The sequence below is a fragment of the Canis aureus genome, chromosome 18 (genome assembly GCF_053574225.1).
Source record: "Canis aureus isolate CA01 chromosome 18, VMU_Caureus_v.1.0, whole genome shotgun sequence".
Taxonomy (NCBI): Eukaryota; Metazoa; Chordata; class Mammalia; order Carnivora; family Canidae; genus Canis; species Canis aureus.
The window spans coordinates 54,411,989-54,432,787 of NC_135628.1; the positions used below are offsets into that span (position 1 = coordinate 54,411,989).

The 20,799-nt window shown below is 44.9% G+C and overlaps 2 protein-coding genes across 2 annotated transcripts in view; both read left to right on the forward strand.

Moving 5' to 3' along the window:
- The window catches only part of SSMEM1 (serine rich single-pass membrane protein 1), a 29,094-nt gene extending 28,953 nt beyond the window's left edge, over positions 1 to 141 (forward strand). Inside the window, exon 5 of the mRNA XM_077857346.1 lies at positions 66 to 141. Within this exon, the coding sequence (XP_077713472.1) occupies positions 66 to 108 (43 nt within the window). The 3' untranslated portion in view covers positions 109 to 141. The remainder of the gene's footprint in view (positions 1 to 65) is intronic.
- Positions 68 to 20,665, forward strand: CPA2 (carboxypeptidase A2). Its single transcript, XM_077857344.1, has 11 exons — positions 68 to 207; positions 2,296 to 2,377; positions 3,046 to 3,180; positions 3,985 to 4,080; positions 5,771 to 5,872; positions 7,943 to 8,041; positions 9,341 to 9,451; positions 10,596 to 10,686; positions 12,265 to 12,464; positions 14,768 to 14,852; positions 20,431 to 20,665. The coding sequence occupies exons 1-11, from the start codon at positions 143 to 145 to the stop codon at positions 20,616 to 20,618; spliced, it is 1,254 nt and encodes a 417-aa protein (XP_077713470.1). The 5' UTR covers positions 68 to 142; the 3' UTR covers positions 20,619 to 20,665.
- Positions 20,666 to 20,799: the final 134 nt, after the last annotated feature.

Genomic DNA, 20,799 nt, shown 5'->3' on the forward strand with positions numbered 1-20,799 from the left:
TTTGACATGCAGGTGGGAATTTTACCATGTGGACATTCACTCGAGTTCTTACTTGGCCTACACAGATCAGCCTCAGCTGTGGGCACTATAAATAAAGTTCAGGAGTGACACTGAATTCTGGACTCTGGAAAGACCCTTGACCATGAAGTTGATCCTGGTTTTTGGTGCCCTTCTGGGGCATATCTACTGTCAAGAAACATTTGTGGGGTAAGTTATACTCTCTGGTGCCTATTTGAACTTTTTTACCTGAATCACAGAGTCTCACTGGATTGTTGCAGAATAATGGGTGTAAGTGTTCAGCATTTTCAGAGAAGTTCTCTTAGGTTTAGAGAGGGGGAATAACAGAAACGAGTGACCCAAGAAAGAGACGAATGACATCTAAAGGAAAAAAACAGGGGATCCCTGGGTGGCGCAACGGTTTAGCGCCTGCCTTTGGCCCAGGGCGCGATCCTGGAGACCCAGGATCAAGTCCCACGTCGGGCTCCTGGTGCATGGAGCCTGCTTCTCCCTCTGCCTGTGTCTCTGCCTCTCTCTCTCTCTCTCTGATGACTATCATAAATAAATAAATTAATTAATTTTAAAAAAAATAAAGGAAAAAAACAAAGTGAAATCTGAACACATGTACCTTATTTCTCTCTCCCCTGATGATCAGAATGTAGGGATGATAGACGTGAGTGAAAATAAAGCAGTTTGGCTGAATGTCTCAGCACATCTCAGTAACTGATGGGTTACTCTCCTACCATGTCCTCCTGACCATTCTGGGCTTCACGCTCCACATCAGTTCTTGACCTCTCCATCTTCAGATCTAGTGCTCAGGCCATGGAACCTCATGAGGCGGGAGGATCAGGGCTGCAGATTTCAGCCCAAATCCAACACTCGTGGCTTTGTAGGTACTTTGCTCCAAAGTACTTTGGTTCCAAGATTCTGTGAAAGGCTTTAGGCAGCATTTCTTGAAGAGTGTTCCAGGGAATTAAGGAAGTGGTCAAATAAATTTGGCTCAAAGAAGTGGGTGGTCAAATAAATTTGGGAATTGGAGTGTTTAACAAACTATAGGATTTCTAGTGACTTTTACTAAATTGGTATGCATTGTAAATCTATAAGAAGGGATCTAGGTTGCTGCATTTACCCATTTTTTTTGATCATCAAACTCCTCCTCACTTTTTTTTTTTTTTTTTTTTTTAAATGTGCTGAGCAACTCAAAGGGCTACTATTCCTTAGAACACACACCAGGAAATATTCGCCAAAAGCAGTATTTTTCTCAAAGCCTTTCCATTACAAAGGAGGGCTCCTGGGTGTCTGCACTAACTAAAAGGAATGAGACTCAAATGGAAGAATTTTCAGATCATTTGGCAGGTGGATACTTGAAGGCAGAAGAGCCTTGAAGATCTTACACTCTATTACTTACATATTTTACTAGCATTCATTGGAAATTGCATGGCACTTGGTTTCAGAAGACCTGGGTTCTGGTCCTTGTATATGGCTCTTTGAACCAATCCTTTCCCCACTGCACAAATGCTCAGGGCAGTGACTCAGGAGGTCAGCCTACTTGGAGAAAGGATAGAGGAGAAGAAACCTCTACTGCCAAGGAAGGGCTATGCGAATACAGATCTACTCCCCAACTTTTTTTCTAAGGATATGTGTTTGCTTGTTCTGCAACTTCTCTTTCCTGCCAACATGTCCTTGATAGCCTTTACTCCTCATTATGTGTGTTTATGGGTGTGTGGAGAGCACACCATGATTTTTCAGGGTCCCAATTGTCTTTGGTATAGCCCAAGCTTGGGCCACATGAATGGGGTTTGGAGATGGAACTCTAATACATTTCAGTTAACAACAGCAAAACATCTTAGGTCTACCCAGATGTGAATTCTGTTCCTTTTACAAGCTCCAAACTAATTATTCCACTTAAAAAAAAACCAAAACAACAAACCACCTCATTTCTGAAAAGCAGGAACAGACAAGTTTTAAAAGCTATTGCTTTATGACCAGCAGGTGTTATTTTATAAATAATTATTAGCTAAAGGAAAGGTAACTTTAATGGCAAGCTTCCTGCCAGGAGTAGGTACACCTCTTAATTATTATCTAGATACCATTTCCTTGGGGGAAATAAAGCCATTCTACCAACTCCTCGTTCTGAGGATGTGGGTCAGTATACAATTTATTAGTTTCTCATTTGTCAAAGAGGTTATTAACTGCTACATTAACCTCCAACACGCAGAGAGTAACAGGGGCAGAAAGCAACAGGAAACAATGTCCAGGTTTTGCTTTTAAGGTCATGTCTGTGGTTAATATTCTTAGGGACCAGGTTCTTGAGATCACACCAAGGAATGAAGAACAAATAAAACATCTGGTGGAATTGGAGGCTGAAGAACACCTTCAGGTATCCATCCTAGAGGGAGCTTCTGTTTCCCAAAGTCACTACTCCACAATTAGACACGATGATTGGGATCTCTTACTTTGGACTGTACCTCATCTTCTCTGACATAGTGTGGAACACTAACTCATGGAGCTGGGGTACAGAAAACCTGGGCTCTAGTTTCAACTCTGTGACACTGGGGAAGTGACCTACCTTCCTTGTGTCTCATTATCCCATTCAGTCTGATGAGGATAAATATGCCATTCTTCTATCTCACGAGTTTATCATAAAAGTGAAATGAGAGATCTAACGTGAAAGTTAGTTTGAAACATTGCTGAAAAGCTTTAATGCATTATTTCCATCCTAAAATAATTTACAGTATTGATATTGTGTTATGAAATGGATTCCTTGAATGTCAACTGTTGAAAAAAACTGCCATAGTTTAAATACTCTTTGCCTTTGGCCAGTTTTAATATCTATCTAGCCATAGTGGGGACAAACAATATAACACATATGTCCCTCTTTAGATATTTAAAAACCCTCTTGCAACATCAGAGTGATTCTAGAGTGATTCTGGTCTTGTGGGCTGGAGGTAGAATAGATACAAATTGATTTCTGGAAACCTATCCATGCTGTGCTGTCCATTTTCCTGGAATGACCCACTTACTGCCTTGGCCTTTTACTCCTTCCAGCTTGATTTTTGGAAACTACCCACCATCCCCGGGGAGACAGCCCATGTCCGAGTTCCCTTTGTCAGCATCCAGGCAGTCAAAGTTTTCTTGGAGTCTCAGGGAATTGCTTATTCCACCATGATTGAAGATGTTCAGGTAATTATCCCACAGACCATTCTTCCAGAGTCTTGCTGGTCTACATGAACTGAAGGTCCAGCCTTTTTTCTCCTTGGGTACCCTCTGCCAGGGGAAAAGACTTGTGGGTGCCCCTGGGGCCTTCCTGCAGGCTCGGCTACCCCTGTAGAGAGGGTAGGGAGGCACTGTCCCTCTCTCTTTTGCACTTGATGCAAGTGAGATATGGTAATAAAAAAAAAAAAAAACTACAGGGAAAGGGCAAAACAATCTCTGGCATGAAATATGAAGTGCAAACAGAAGGGTGTTAGTTTAAGTAAAACGTTACCCATTTAATTTTTTTTTTTTTTTAAAGGATTGTATTTATTTATTCATGACAGACAGAGAGAGAGGCAGAGACACACAGGCAGAGGGAGAAGCAGGCTCCATGCAGGGAGCCTGACATGGGACTCAATCCCAGGTCCCCAGTATCACACCTTAAGCCGAAGGTGGCGCTAAACCGCTGAGCCACTGGGGCTGCCCACTCATTTAGTTTTTAACTGGGGGTTAACTCAGGCCCTGGGTCCCAGAAAGATAGGAGCCATAACACAACCATGGGACTGTTCGTCATGCTGTATTTGTAGCATCTGACTGGCCAGGAGGCCTGTTAGTGCCTCATCTGCTTTCAGGATGCTGCCAGTATAGGGGAAAGGCATAACCCCAGAGCCTGTAGGACAGGAAGAGGATGCTTGGGACTTGGGGACCTGAGTGTTAGCATTTCCTTCACAATTGTCGATGCAAATGATGAATTGCTATAGACTATTCATAAGTGTGGCTGGTTTATCTTAGGTTCTGTTGGACAAAGAGAATGAAGAAATGTTACTTAATCGGAGAAGACAACGGAATGGTAACTTCAACTTTGAGGCTTATCATACTTTGGAAGAGGTGAGTATTTTAAAATGAACCTCTGAGAAATGGGCTGTTTTCTCCTCTGATGACAAGGCTTTTACTTCTACCTGGTGACTTAATGGGAAGTATTTCTGAACTTCTCCAATCTTCTCTAGGATTTCACAGCCAGTATCAGTGTCACTGCTTTAAGGCAGGACCTGAAGCCCACTTGCCCATCCCAGGAGTCATTCCATTATTTGGAATTGTCTAAGACTGTCTTAAGTGAGCACACAAACAGCCTCTCATGCTGAGGAGCCTCTCCCCTCAAGACCCCTTTGCCAATTTCTGACCTGTGTGGCCCACAAAGCCATTTGAGAGCTAGGCTTCATGGCTGCCAGTGATGATGGAATCAGGGGCACCCTGACACCTCTGACCTTCAGCAGAGGGTGGGGTCTCCCAATCTGACCAACCCTCGGAGTCCGAATGGTAGTGAAGTGTTAGGAGGCCTCCGTTGTCTTTCCTGAGTTTTGTTGGTGTGAAGAATGCCCCCTTCCTCCAGCTGGGTCACACACTGCCACCTGGACATCTGGGCAGGGCTGTACTTGCCTCTTGTGACACGGAGCTTTTCTTGGGGTTCACAGGGGTCCATTTGCACCAAATGACTTGGAGTGGGGGAATGGAGGGGAGGGCGTGAAGAGATGGGGGTTGGAGGGCCACAGGAAGAGGTGGGGGAGTAGGACAGAGCCCAGAGGCGGAATCTGGTAGGGGCTCATCCCCCACACCAGACATCCCAAACACGAAGAAGCCTGAAACTAATTTTCCCCCCTGATTTATTCGGTGGCAAAAGCTGACCTGACCTAAACTCATCTGGGGCCCAACTCTGACCTGAGCTGACTGGCTACTCATTTGTTTCACTGCCAGAGATATTAATGTGCCTGCATATGGAGCGACGCCACGTCGGTAATATAGATGCTTCCTCTGACCTTTCTAAAAAAAAAAAGAAAACAGAAATTTTTTTAAAAATTTGAAATCTGTATGGCCCCTCAGGGTTTCAGCGAAGGGATCATGAGCCGGCACAGAGAGTGAGGGGGAAGGGGCGTTAAGACAGCAGAGGCCGGCGGCGGCGGCGGCAGGGGCTGCTCCCGCGCCGTCGCCCTCCCGACACGGCCCCCGCCGCCCCCGCCGCGCCGCAGCCTGGGTGCCCCGCCTGCACCGCGACTCCGTCAGCCTCGCAGCGCGGGCCGCGTGGCCGCCCGCCGAGGTGCCTCAGAGGCCGGCGCCCCGCGTGCCCTCCAGCAGCCCGGCTGCCCTGTGCGGCGCCGGCCTCCACAACCACCTTTTCGGGGGGGGGGGGGGAGGGCGGAGCAGGAGGCGCCCCTGCCATTCGTGTCCCTCTGGGAGTGAGGGCGAGCCGGCCTGGGGCCGGGGAAGCCGCCCCTCGGAGATGGGCTGAGGGACGCCACAGGCAAGGCAGAGAAGTGCCATTTTGTTGGCGGCACAAAGCCTGCACGAGCCGGCTCGGCGGCCACAAAATGGCGTCCCCCCCGCAGCCCCTGTGGAGGCCCGGGGACTCGTGGTCTCGGCCTCGATTCCCGCGTCCCCGAGCCTGCAGCGTCCGCCGCGCTGCCCTCCGCGTCCCCCGTGCGTCCCCCGAGGGAATGGGAAGGGGGAGCCGGGGAGGCCACTACCGGGGGCATCACGTCGTTCACCGGCCAACGCCCGGTGTCTCCGGTCTTACACATTGCAGATTTCCCAAGAAATGGACACCCTCGCTGCTCAGTACCCTGGTCTGGTGAGCAAAGTGAACATTGGCCAGTCTTTTGAAAAGCGGCCCATGAACGTGCTCAAGGTACAGCGGCGCAGCTGGGGTTCCCGTCGAGGTCTCTAAGCGGCCGCCGCTCCCGGGCCGGCCAGCAGCCCGCCTCCGCCTCCGCCTCCGCCTCACCGCGCTTCCGCCCCCCTTCCCCGTCTCCTCCTAACCGGTCCCCGCTGGTTTTGAGGCTCCCCCTCCCCCCCCCCCCCCCCCCCGCTTGCTTTTTTCTTGTTCTCTTTCCTGCGCAAGCTGACGCAGGTCTGCAGGAGTGAATTAATGCTCTCATCTTGATAGATTCGCTCGTAGGGAACCAGAGGCGACCGCGCCAATAGGAACGGAGGCAGGGGGAGGCGGTGCGGCCCGGGGCGAGGGGGGCGGACGGAGGAGGTGACGGGGTCCCGGGCGGGGGGCGGGGAGGAAAGGACGAGGGCCCGGGGCGAGGGAGGGATGGGGGTGGTGGTGCGGGCCCGGGGGAGCGGGCCGGGGCGCGGGGGGAGCTAATCTGTAATTAATCAAGGTAGGAGTTCTCTACCTTGGGTCCCTTGCTTTTCTTTTCTTTTCTTTTCTCTCTCTTTTTGTAAACCAAGAGATTTAAAAAAAAAAAAAAAAAAAGGCGCCAAGGACTTGCCTGAGCTGCATTTAAAAACAGAAGCGTTCCTGCAAGCGTGCAGGAGGGAGGACAGGGCAACTAAACTGCATAGGCAAATGCCCAGAAAGAGAAGGCATTTGTTTTTAAAAGGTGCTAGTTTGGAAAAGGTTAGGGTTTTACTCCAACCTGTAACCTCTGACAGCCTTGGTGCTCATAGTTGCAAGCTTTTTCACTTTGTCCAGAAAAAAAAGAGTGAAATTTATTTACCAGGTTTCCTAGAAAGAGTTTGTGAAAGAGAAAAAAAAAAAGAGATAATGTCACAACTCCCTACTAAATTTGGAAATGTTATGGCTGAGAACCAACGGACTCATTGGGACAGATGGATTTCTCCAGAGTGTTTCTCCCAAAGCAGACTGGAGAGAAGTGGTTTGCCTACTTTATGACACGGTGCTACATTTGCTAATATTTACTACCTATTTAAAAAAAAAAAAATTCCTCTACCCTGTTTCTGTTTCTCCCACCCTGGGGCCAGGAAATCCTAGATTGTCCTCTCCCTTGGATTGTCCTGCCTCCTCTTCCCTGGGGTAGCTCGGGGTTGAGAATGTTACATGTTTTTGAAAGTTCCCGGCTTTTTACAATTGAGCTCTTTGAAGGAAAAGACATGAAACACTTATAACTAAAACTCTTGAAGCCCATGAAATGTAATTTTTAGCAAGGATTTGCATTTCTCATTTACCTTATCTGCTATGTTTAGAATGCAGCACAGAGATAGAAGTTGATGGTGCAAAAATAATCTTTTCCTCCCCATTTACTGATCCAATTGGCAAAGCCACTCTTCCAAATAAAACTAAGACAGTTAGATCATAAAATTTAAACTCTGGAAAGCACATCCAGAGCCTAGCATCCTGTTTTTATGAAGGACTCAAAAGGTTATCACAAGCATTTTTATTGCAAAAATTACACAATTATTGTAAAAATCAGAAAAAAGAGAAATGAAAAAGGAAAAACATCCCCATATTCCTAATTCCATGACGATTCGATGGGGTGATAGCTGTTAATATTTTGTTGTACATCTTGCTATTTCTCTCTTCGTTCCCCTCTTTCCTTTTTTATGTCTGTGTGCATACATATATATACATACATGAGCTAGCCTTTTAAAAGAAAAAGGCATCATACTATTCTGTAACCCATTTGATAAAATTTAGAACAAACGATGAACATACTTTTCATGTCATTACATTATCTGCAACGCGTTTCTTTTTATAAACATCGCAGGAGAAAAAGCCAATGCCCTCTTGTTAGCCTGCATTTAAAGTCATATTAAAAGCAAGGGGACCAGAAAAATCACGCGAAATAAGAGTTTATCTACAGCATCACTGTCTGCACCTCTACACCTCCTCCTTCTCTCTCCATCACGTCAAGTACAGAAAGAGGGACAGATAGGCCCCAGGGGAAGAGAGGGGGGACAGGAGCCCACAGTAGTGGGAGCTGTTCACATTTCCCACATTGTTTTACAGTTCAGCACTGGAGGAGACAAGCCGGCCATCTGGCTGGATGCTGGGATCCATGCTCGTGAGTGGGTTACACAAGCCACTGCACTGTGGACAGCAAATAAGGTCATTTTTTCCCCTAAAATTCCTCGATTATTTTGCCTTTCTGGGGTTAGGCTCCACCTAACCACGCAAGGGTCTTTGTAGAGCCTTTCTTTGCGTAGGCAGGAAACAGGCCCATTCAACCTTTTTTGGGATTGCGGTATTGCTGCAGCCAGCATGCTGGCACTGTCCCCGGGCCTGCCTGCCGGCCACTGTGTGCTTTGTTAACAGACACAGCCAGAAGAGATTGAGAGGGTGGTAAGTAAGGACCCCAGGAGTCAGATTTCAGCATAAGAACAGAGTAGAGAAAAATTGCTTTGCTGCCTGGGGCCTTGCGGGCTGAGGGACGATGTGCTAGAAATCTATAAAATCACCAAAGGGGCTCAGATGGAGAATATAAACAGGTGCTAGAAGACTTTCCTTTGCCCTGCAGATCTAAAGTGAAATTGGTTAAGGGTTTCTGGGTTTTTCTGAAAATTTTCCAAATCTGATTCTTAAGTCAGAGTGTCGCAATACCTTTCTTCCACATGTTCATTGGAATTAGAGTCAGGACGCTGGGCTGGGTGTGACCTAGACTGGTATTGCTTAAGTAATTCAAAAATGACACGCTATAAATCAGAATGTTAATTCATGAGCAAAGGAAATCAATCCACATCAGATCATTCAAGCATGTGCAACCACGTGCATACTGACTGATACATTTTTCCCTTCAATTAAAATGCAGTTACCTTTAGGGTATTATGAAATGGATATTTAACAGTTGAATAATAATGCCTTAGGATGGCTGAGCACAGGAAATGAATAAATTTTAATCCAGCAGAAACTTCAACTTTACTGCAATTGATCGCAAGTAGAAATTTAATTCCCCAAATGGAATTTAACCGGTTCTCTGTAGCTTCAGAAAAGTCTCTACACATTTAAGTAATCTGTTGTTCGTTGTGAGTACTTTTGGAAAGCTAGCCTGTGTGATGATGAAGGAAAACTGAAAAAAAATGTCTTTGGTTCATAGATCTGTATAAACCACATACACCTTTGCAAAATGCTTTCCCAGAATGAATAGAAAGAATTCTACTTTTGAGAGAGAATGGATAAGTGATATCTGAGTTTTACTTAATGTCAGTAAATGATTTTGACTGGAAATAAAAATATAGACGCTGGCATATTAAACATCACAGGAGACTGGGAGGTAGCCCTGGCAGGCTCTCATTGACCAGTAGTGGTATCTAGTTCATGTTTGAAAAAAACACATTACCTTAGTACTCCATCCTGTCTTCCCTGGTGAAAGGGGAGTGTGAAATTGACATATATGTTGTCTCTGCTCAGATTGCCTCTGATTATGGAAATGATCCATCCATCACTTCCATTTTGGACACAATGGATATCTTCCTGCTGCCGGTCACAAATCCTGATGGATATGTGTTCTCTCAAACCAAAGTAAGCCTGGACCTTTTTCTTCTTCAACAAGAATTTATGGAGATGTGTAGGAACTTAAAAAACAAAAGTAACCTTTCTGTTCTGGATTTACCATAAGTGGGATGCATAATTTCTCAGTAGTAGCCCTGAACTGAGGCATAGAGTGGAGTGGAATAATCACCTCTTATTCCAACACACGATGTCTTTACATACTGCCTCAGTCAGAACCCATTTCAGCTGTGAGGCCGGGCTATTAGAGCTCAGTGTTCACCGTGAGTCACCTAGGAGATTTGTTCCAGTTCTCTCTGCATTTTTTTTTTTTTTTCCTGTGGTGGGATTGATGGAAAAGAGGAGGCGGATATTACCTGCTGACAATTAGATTGCAGTAGGATTTGGGTAGGCAGTACAACGTATTTAGCGTTTTACTTACAATCTGGAAAAGAAATCCTCTGTAATATCACTAAAAGAAATTACGTAGTATTTTTCCCCCTTTAAAATCTCATTACGGGACACCATAGTGGTAACTGTGACCCCACGTATATTCAAAGTGAATCAGAGCTTCAGGTTTATTTTTGGAGAGAACTGATGACGATAGTGTTTTTCAACGTGTGTTCAGAAAGAACTTGTACTCATCTCATGAGATATCCTGTGAATAGAGGCTCCACGGTCAAGTTTGGAAAGTTCCGCCCACTGTACCCCCATCCTGGAGCGGCATTAAAGAACGCAAAAGAATAAAAAAAAAAAAAAAAAAACCCTTAGAAGTGCTGAGGTACATTAGCCAACTTAGCTCTATATCTTCCTGAAATATTCTATTACAGAACTCTTGTTCTCTCCCCACTTTGTTGTTGTTGTTTTTATTTTTATTTTTTTATTGTTAACGTTTAATAGAACTGGCGTCCTATAGAAGACGGTTTGGCAGGTATTGATCTGAGGAGATGGGGGATTATTTACTTCTCATTTCGGTGAGATGACCAAGAAGCTCCTTTCAGAACCCTGTAGGAGGACTATTTGACACCTCTGCGGGCAAGAGAGATTAGTGTAATTCCAAAGGGGCCTTCCCTGGAGGGAGCAAGGGAAATGAGCAGAATTCTAAAGGGACTTTCTCATCAGGCCCAGTGACTGTCTTTCTCTTTTGTCTGTCTTCTCTTTCTGTTGGATTTTAAAGAATCGTATGTGGCGGAAGACCCGGTCCAAGGTATCAGGAAGCTTCTGTGTCGGTGTTGACCCTAACCGGAATTGGGACGCAGGTTTTGGAGGTGAGCGCAGGGACTTGCCCCCAGGGACCGCCTGAAGTTGTCTGGCCAGCTAGCTGCTTTGCAGGGCTCTGCAGTGCTGTCAGCCTGCTAAGCCCATTCAGGATTGAAGCCATTTAAAAACCTATTTGAAAAACACTTAAGTAAATTCCCTTCACAGGCACGCAGCTCTGTCACAGATCTCTGAGCAGCATTTAATATATTTTGTCTCACATCTTAGTTTTCCCACAAGCTGTAGCCCAGCTCGGCTTCACTTCTGAGTTTCCAGAGCAAAGACTTGGCGCAATGGAGGGAGGCCTTAGGAAGGCCTGAACCAACCACTAGAGGGGGTTAGGATCTATTCAGATGAGAAACATTACATCATCTCTGGATGTTTCGAGAAAGAAAACTAAAAAGAAGTACAAATAGGATTAAGGAATTGATTTTCAAAACAGATTCAAAGAGAAAATATTGGCTTGCTGCTCTGGTTTTGTTGACTTGTGCCCCTAATTTTGGGGGGGGGGGGGTTCAGTGGCAGCCTGGTTTGGGGGCTTCTTTATGCTTTTAGGGACCTGTTAAAACTCCTGTGTTTCTCTAATCACAGAATTGATATTTGTTTGTTTGTTCCTCATCAGGTCTGGTAACAGTGAGGTTAGAAACTGTCTTTTTCACTGTACTATCCCTAGTATCTAGTACAGTGTCTGGAACATAGAAGGCAATCACTAAATATTTGTAAGACGAATTAATGAGAGTTATTGAACCAAGAAAAGACCCACTCGGGAATTGTGACAGGATATGGATGAGTGGCAAGTTCATTCATCACTTTTATAATAGTTTTTTTAGCATAGGAAAAAAAAAAATCAAAGCATCAGATTCAAAATACTGAACAATACCCAGGGATTCAATGTCAGATATTTTTTTCTTGAAGTGTTATTATTCTTATTAAATGATCTTGAAATAAAGTGACAGGTTGTATTCATACTTTGTCTATATCATTTAGAGACCCTGGGGAGTCCCAGCCCCTACCAGTTCCCTAGAAGTTTCTCTAGCTTTCAGAGCCCTGGCCAGGCCACAGTGGACCACTTTGGTGGTCACGAATAATTCCAGTTGCTGAGAAAATCAGGGCCAAAGGTGGCCTTGTTGTCAAGTGCACTTGTGATTTCCTCACTGCACAAAGGGTGTCAGAGGTTCCTTGCATTTATGGCTTTGTGATTTAGAAGTACAGATGCATAGAATCTTCTACTCTTGGACACTAAGAATTGGAAGAAATCCCAGAAAGAGAGCTTGCTCAACTCCCACCCAGTGCAGGAATTCCATCTATAATGTTAAATCTAGCTTTTCTTCCAACAACTCCCACAGAGAGGAGATGATCTAATTTGATAGCTTTCTGCCATATAGAAGAACCATATTTCTAAAGAAGAGAGATGTGTCCAGAATCACTTCAGTGTGGCCTCCTGTGCCCTTAGATAGCAACTCAATCTAATGCAGGGACAGTCTTGCTGATTTTCAGAGGAGGAACTTTAGTGATGCACAGTAAATGTATCCATACAGCATCTCCTTAAAGGTCACTGTTCCTACTGGACTTCTTTTGCATCCCATCAGGGCCAGGAGCCAGCAACAATCCTTGCTCTGATTCCTACCATGGACCCCATGCCAACTCTGAAGTTGAAGTGAAATCCATAGTGGACTTCATCAAGAGTCACGGGAAAATCAAGGCCTTCATTACCCTCCACAGCTATTCCCAGCTGCTCATGTTCCCCTATGGGTATACATGTACCAAGTCAGATAATTTCGATGAACTGGTAAGTTTCTGAAATGCCATTTTAGCTCAGCCACAAAGATCCGTTGTGTTGGACAAGTAAGTTTCAGTGGGGAAATCAGGTACTGAGATTATGGTGTACTAGTGACAAGTTACAAAGATGAATAGGTCCAACCATTGAGAAGACTGTGATACAAGCAGGGGCTTGAAAGACTGGTTATGGACTTTCCCAAGTGAAGTTTCCTTGGGAAATAGAATTCATGAAATTACTGTTGCCTTAATCTAGATGAGCAGGCGCCTAAATTTGACTAAAAAATTCCCAGGATGTGCTTTCTGTTGCTTAGGAAATAACTACTTGAATTTGGACCCGGGAGGGTGGGAGTGTCTTGTTTTTTTAAAGATTTTATTTATTTATTCATGAGAGACAGAGAGAGAGAGAGAGGCAAAGACACAGGCAGAGAGAGAAGCAGGCTCCATGCAGGGAGCCCAATGCAGGACTCCATCCCGGGTCTCCAGGATCACCCCCTGGACCGAAGGTGGCGCTAAACTGCTGAGCTACCCAAGCTGCCCATGGACCCAGGGGTCTTAGATCTGTAGTCAGATGCCCACAGATGCTGGATGCTAAATAATACTGTCTCCCAGTTCTTTGCCCCATACCTTCCTCATGCTTTCTGCTCTGTGACCTGTCATAATGCTGCACAGGTGTGTGATGTTGGGCATCAAACACTCCCTTCCCTAACTTGCTGCCTTCCATCATCTTTCCTGTTTTGGGAATGAGCAAACTGGTGACAGCCTTAAGGCAGATGGCAACATCTCAGAGGGCTTCTTACGGTTGAACCAGAGCTATCCCCAGCTGAAGAGAATGTGCAGATATTCCCAATTTGGCTTTTAGGCTTGGTTTTTGAGACCCATGTGTTAGAGATAAATCCTGAGATGGGACCTTTTGGTCAATTTATTCTCAAACATGTTATTGTCAGCAGCTCCTGGCATAAATGGAATAAATTATTCCCATTCAGGTGTATCTTTCATCTCATCTGTTGCATGTTAGCCTTGTAGGGCAGCTTTCAGGGTTTTGATGGTATTACCACCCAAGGTCAAATCAGGGGGAAAAAAACCTTAGGATTGAAAAGAAACTAAAAGGTACTTTGAGTAGACCTAGATGACCTTCAGTTATCTAAACCAGATGCTTCCATCTCTGCCACATTGTCATCTAGCCTGTGTTTGTGGACAGTTTCCCACCTTCCAGGGGATTCTCTTCCATTGGGGCTGATTTGATTGTTTGAGGTCTTCCCTATAAAGAGCCAAAGCCTTCTCCTTACCTTTTTACCTGCCAGCCCTGGTTTCTCTTCTTGCTCCACAGAGCAAGTTTATTTTCCTTTGTAAGGAAGCTAATGCATTAATCACTTGAAGACCAATAACCTGCTTCTCCTGGGTTTTTCTGTATCCCTACTGCATACTTGGCAGTGCCTTCAAGCACTCCTAACGTAGTCCCAAGTTCCCTCACCATTCTGGTCGCTGTTTTCCGAACATGCTTTGGTTTGTCTGTGTTCTGCAAAGGCAGCTCCCAGAAGTGAACGTGAAACTTGTGTTGTGGGTTAACCAGCACAGAGCAGAGCATGACCATCACCACCCTCATCCAGACCGTGCACTTCTGCTTAAACAGTTGAGGGTCACATTAGTTTTTTGGCAGTAGCACCATGCCGTTGACTCATGTTGGGCTCATTGACAACTGAAACCCCCAGGGTCTCTGAGGATTCTGCCGAGCCAGGTTTCCCCCATCTGGTAATTGTACAGTTGTTTTCCTGGACCCAAGTTCAAGACCTTACATTTATCCCTAGCAAGGACAGTAAAGCCTCAATCAGTCAAAATTGGAACCCTCAAATAATGGAAAATATTTTGCTGAGCTCTACTTCTTGGAAAAAGAGACAATCATAGGGAGGTAAGCCAATGTAGGGATCTATTTGAAAAAAAAAAAAAAATCAACTTCCCGGGTACATCCTGGGGTCAGTATGTATTCTCTTTAGCCCCTACTGCCATCCTACCCCTGAACCAGGAGAGCTGGTGGCAAAATAATGACCTCAGTGTATGTTATTGCAAACACCTGGATGACCGAATAAACAACAGAGGTCTTCATGTTGTATTTTCAAAGCCAACAGAAGTGAACTAATGAACTAAAGCTTGCTTCGTGGTGAAAATGACTGAAACGAAAGAGCATTATGCTTATGTCTCAGTTAACCAGAGAGGCCCAGTTAATCAGACAGTCCCATTCTATGTTCTGCTCTTGAGAGTCCATTCTTTGAGAAGCAAATGTCATCCATCTACCTTTCCTTGGTTCTCTTACTCTAGAATGAAGTGGCCCAAAAAGCTGCCCAATCTCTGGCCAGCCTGCATGGTACCAAGTACAAAGTGGGACCTATCTGCTCAGTCATCTGTAAGTATCTAGTGTGTATTTACAAATGACCCACTAAATGGGCACCATGTGATTTGGGGCCAGAGCCTTTTAGTGCCCTGATGTGCAATGGATAGGTCTTTATGCATGGCCCAGTTGCCCTCCATGAGGTACTGCGTGATATCTGGAACAGAGAGCTTCCTAAATATTTGAGCTATGTGTGTGCCTCTCTGTGTGTCCTGATCCCTACAGCTCACTGTTGTTATGTGGAATCTCTTTGCCTAAAAATAAGCTTTTGTCAAGACTCAGTCCTAAGTCATTACTTTTATTAATTATTCCTTTCTTGTCTAAGAGGGGTTTACACCCTGAGTTAATGCCATGGACTGGATGTGGGGGTGACTCTTTAAAAGGACCCAGATATTTCAGGGGATAGACTTTGTTGCAGCCATTTGTGCACATAGAATGTGGGGAGACACAGGGGAGAACAAGTCAGGAATACCGCCAATGTCAGGAATAAAGCTAGGGAGCCTGCTCTCAGACTTTCTGAGGCTCCCCTCTCCAACAGTGGAGGGATAGAAACAAGAAACAACTGAGTGCTGTGGGAAATTGTAATGCACCCATTCAGATTGTGAGTACCCCAAAGGAATCTCCCCACTTCCTTATGGACAAACCCAGAAACTCAAGACACCCCAATTAAGTGCTCAGGAATCTCCTAGTGCTTCCACGCCCATGGACCCTTTGGAAACAAATGCCTCCTATAGGCACTCACTCTATTCAGCACACTTTTATTAAGCCTCTACTATGTGCTAATCATTATGCCAAGTACTACAGACATAGATAAGTCACAGAAAACTCACTGCTTAATGTGGGAGATGAACAGGAAGACAAATGAACGTCAGTATGCTGTGTGCAGTTGTGGGCTATACATGGTACAAAAGTGTTAGAAAGTTAGAAGGATTTCACAGTGGCAGAATCAGGAAAAGCTACATACAGAAGAGGGCAGAATTTTGATGGTTGCTTGCCAAATAGTAACTGGAAGGGAAAAGAATGGGTCATTCTGGCTCTTTACCAGTGTGGGCAAAGGCACAGAAGTAAGAAACTGCATGATGGGCTCTGCGAACCACAAGGGGGTTTGGGACCATTGAAAGAAAGTGGGAACAAGGGGAGTGGCATTCAGGTTTTTGGATGCCATGTTAAGGTGTTAAAAATTTAACTCTAAGGATACTGGAAGCCATTGGAGTTTTCAGCAGGCAGTGAGTATGTTGAGGCATTCTGTTTTATTTTTATTTTTATTTTTTTAAAGATTTTATTTATTTATTTTTGAGAGAGAGAGAGAGGGAGAGGCAGAGACACAGGCAGAGGGAGAAGCAGGCCCCATGCATTGGAGCCCAACGTGGGACTCGATCCCGGGTCTCCAGGATCACGCCCTGGGCTGAAGGCAGTGCCAAACCACTGCTCCACCCAGGCTGCCCGAGGCATTCTGTTTTAGATGAAACACACTAGCAGCAGCGTGGAGGCTGGAGTGTGATGGGTTGGAGTACGAAAGTCCTACAGGAAAAGTAGGACTTGTTCACAGGAGGAAATGGTCATCTGTGCTAGAGCAGTGCCACTGAGGATCTAGGGAGACATTAATCAGGGAAAACCAGAAGGCTTTTGTCACTCATTAGATGTAGAGAGTTTCTCACTGAAGGTCATTAAACAGGGCCGTTGACAGAGGGAGACCCCCCAGAAGTTGAAGGAGGGGTGACATTGGAGAGAGAGTGCGTTCAGCTCTGGGCAAGTTGAGGTTGAGATAACGGTAGTGTTTTCAAGTGGGGATGTCTCATAGGCTTTGGGCCGCATGGCCCTGGGATTTCTTGGAGAGAGAGAATCTTCAAAGTAGTTGACAGGATTGTTGGAAACAGGAGAGCAAGGACATCACTTGGATTGGGAGGAGTCTTGGATGGAGGAGGGGAGCAAAATGTCAGACAGCAGAAGGGGTTAGTGAGGGAGGGCCACACAGTGGGGCTGGGCAGAGGGCCCAAGAAACCAAGGGTTGGAAGAAGGGCCCAAGAAACCAGTTGTTGGAAAGGAGGCTGTGGTTAACAATGATGAGAGGCTACAAAAAGGTCAGCTGTGACAAGGACAGAACATTTACCACTGAATTTTGCTTATTGGTGACCTTAACCAGAGCAGTTTCATAAACATGGTGAAGAATTATTGGAAGACCACATGGGATAAGGGAGAGAGGAAGTTTGGTGACTAGACTGCTCTTTGGGGGAACCTAGATGAGAAGGGGAGGAGAGAGGAAAGGAGAGTTTTAGATGTTTGAGATGAGAGACTTATTTATTGGCTGTGGGAAAAAGACCAACAGCGAGGGAGAGGTGGAAGATGCAGGAGAGAGAAGAAATGAGCAAGGCAGTGCCTTTGCAGAGTTGGGGAGAGGAGGAACAAGAAAGAGTCAAGCAGAGGTGGGTAAGTCAGGCTTGAAAAGGAGGAGCAAGTCTGCAGATGCTGGAGGCACCAGCACAGCTACATCTGTAAGGAGGGTGGGAATCTAAAGGAAGGCGCCCTTATTAGTCATGGTAATCATGGTGACCTTGGAGCAATAGTTCACTTACCGTATCTATAACAACTGATGGAAATTCCTAAACTACTGATCATGAAAGTTTGGGTGTTTTCCAGATTATAGTTTTTCTTTTCTTTTCTTTTTCTGCTATTATGTTACATTTAAAATACTTGATGGAAAAAAGAATTCTAATAACCTTCATATTTTATGTTTCAGTCTCATAATTTTGTTGATGAACACAATTTATCTAGTTGTTATCAATGTGTATGTTCTATTTTGTGTCCAGCCCTTTTCAGTTAATGTTATTTCTTGTACAGTTCTATGCATTTCCACTCTAGGTGTTTGTTATTTCAGTAGATAGCTCTATCCTGGTTATTGCTCTATCCTTTGTGTTATTTGCTAAATGGTGCTGCTCCATGTTGGTGCAGACATGTTGGTACAGACTTCTTTTTCTTCTAGATGACATCTTTGGTGTATATTCCCAAGGCAAGATTACCAAGTCAAATGGAATGAACAGATTTAGAGTTCTTGTTACATATTTTTTAGAATATTCTCTGGAAAGCTGATCTGCTTACAGTTGCCCCGACCTTTTAAACCATGTTCCATGTGAGATTGTCCTCCCCTTTGGCAGAGGAACCTCCAGGGAAGAGGGCCCTCTGACTGGTGGTGCTGGGAAGGAGGCCATCATGGCCACTGAAAGCAGAGGAATGCATATTTTCTCTATTGGGCAGCCTCAAGTGGAGGCTGGAGTTCAGAATGTCAGCAGAAGGGCATTCTCTGTTCTCCACATGGGGTCTTGGCCATTTTGTTACAAGGAATCTGGTTTTCCACCTTTCTTATCTTAGGCATGTGCAAGTGAGACCTTGGGAGGCTGAGCTTTAGTGTGCTTTTCTTGGTAAGGTTATCGATATTTCTTTTTTTTTTTTTTAAGATTTTATTTATTTATTCATGAGAGACAGAGAGAGAGAGAGAGAGGCAGAGACACAGGCAGAGGGAGAAGTAGGCTCCATGCAGGGAGCCCCATGTGGGACTCGATCCCAGGACTCCAGGATCATGCCCTGGGCCAAAGGCAGGTGCCAAACTGCTGAGCCACCTAGGGATCCCCTATAGATATTTCTTATAGGCAAATATCAGACAGATATAGGGTTTGCTGTCTGATCTTTCAGAGCCTGACCATTAATGATCAAGCAAATTCTGGCTGCATCTTGCCCAGAGCTGACTCTGTTATCCTTGATTCTGGCCTAATGGCAGCTTGGACAAGTACTGCTTCTAAGAACAAGTCCCAATTAAGTCCTTTTTGCCACCTGCCCTAGATTGGCATGTAGCTCTGGGCTGAACACCTGTTTCACTCCACCCAAGAGGTGGCTGGGCTCCTGTAGTGGGTGAGACATTTCCTGGGTAGCTTCTCACCTAGAAAGGGCTCTGAGTTGCTGCACTATGATAGGTGTTTGGTCCAGGAGAAGTTGTTACTTGAGTTCTTTCTCTGAGAGGTAAAGGCTGCAAAAACCCAGACCTTGGGGATAGAGGCCTGGTTTTGAGTTACAGTTCTGCCACTTTGGAGCCAAGTAATATTGGGTAGGTCACCTGTCCTCCCTTGTTTTTGTTTTTTTAATCTGTGAAATGGGTTGTTGGGAGGCTCAAAACATAGGATGTAGAATAAAAGTGTTCACTAATTATAAGGCACTTTATAAATGTTGCTTGTTAGGATTACTCTCCAGGTACCTCTTATCCTTCATGTGGTCCAACTTTTTTGATTGGATCCTAGTGGTTTATCAATAATGGTGGTTACAATCACAGCTGAAATTTATTGAATGCTTATCCTACATACTTTATCCCAGTTCCTTCACTTAATTTTTCAGAGTCTCAGTTTCCTTATCTATAAAATGGGAATAATACTGGTATCTACCTTAGGACCCATGTGGGGATTAAATCAACCAATTTAGCATAGTACTTAATACATTTAGCAAGTACTCAACAAGTGTTGGAATCATACATATAATATTCTCCCATTTAATTCTCACTGTGAAATAAGTACTGTAGTATTATCTCTTAATCATAGATGAAGCTTTTGGGATTCAGAGAGGTAAGTGCCTTAGGTCACCCAGTTAATGAGTTGCAGAATCAGGATTCAATCTGAGGCCAGGGTTCTGTCTACCATGGACCTCTTAGTCGGGTAGGCTGTGGGCAGGTAGTGTAAGTTAGTAATTTTGGTACCCAGGAAGATTCAGTTCAAGTCAGTAATCATTTGGGTGAAGGCAAAGACACAAATCACAGGCATTTATTGCGTTAGTTTACAATATTAACCATTAATCCTACTTCTTCCTGGTACAACACCCTGGTCTCCCCTTCTGTCTGGCACCATTCTTAGGGGCTAGGTGACTTCCTTCATTTCTGCCCCATCTCTTCCACTTGACCTCTACCTGCCTTCCGTGGGAGGGGCCTCAGAACCCATCCATTGCTCAGCTCTTCTGAATCATGATTGCCCTAAGTTTTTGTAGGCTGATGCCACCTTCCTTTATCATCTGTCACGTCAGCGGCCACATATTACACAGGTGCATATTACTTTATTGGTGTAACCCATCATGTATAAGTGCTGGGTATATTATTTGATATCAGAATAAAACCTACTCCACCCTTATGCTGAAAGTTCCCTGAGGGCAAGGGCCAAGTCTCTTACTCTATTTGTAATCCCTCCTCTCCCACGAGAGAAAACAATGTCTACCTCTAGCACTCCTCTAAAGAAGGAAGTGGTGAGGCCTCCTTAAGGTGTTGAAGGTGCCAATCAGGAGAGCAGGCAGGATTCCAAATGGGTGAGTGAAGCCAGAAGCTCCTAAAAACACCAAAGGAAGGCTAAGTATAGTGTCCATTTGAATAATACCTTTTGCTTTTCAAATTAACCTTGTATTTTGTCATAAGCATGACCCTCTACGAAGCTATCCCTGCTCTCAAAGTCCATGCAGAGATGCAGAGGGGCCTGATTTATCTCTGGTGAGGGTGAAGCCTAATAGGTTATAAAGCTGGAGAGGCTAGGGGGAATAGCATAACCAGACTTTATTCTCATTTGCCCTTCAGACCAAGCCAGCGGAGGAAGCATTGACTGGTCATATGACTATGGCATCAAATACTCATTTGCCTTTGAACTGAGGGACACGGGTCGATATGGCTTCCTTCTGCCGGCCAATCAGATCTTGCCCACAGCTGAAGAGACCTGGCTTGGCTTGAAGACAATCATGGAGCATGTGCGGGACCACCCCTATTAGGGCTCTGGGGAATAAAGACCATTAAAAGCTCTTTGGTTTGAAGCAAAGTTGGGTTGTGATTATTCCTTTTTCTCATCCTGATCTAGGAGCACTATTTCTTTGCTTTATGTTGTCCTAAAACATAGCAAGCCACTGAACTGTACCTCTCCATCTTTAAAGACAAACAAACAAATGAAAAAAA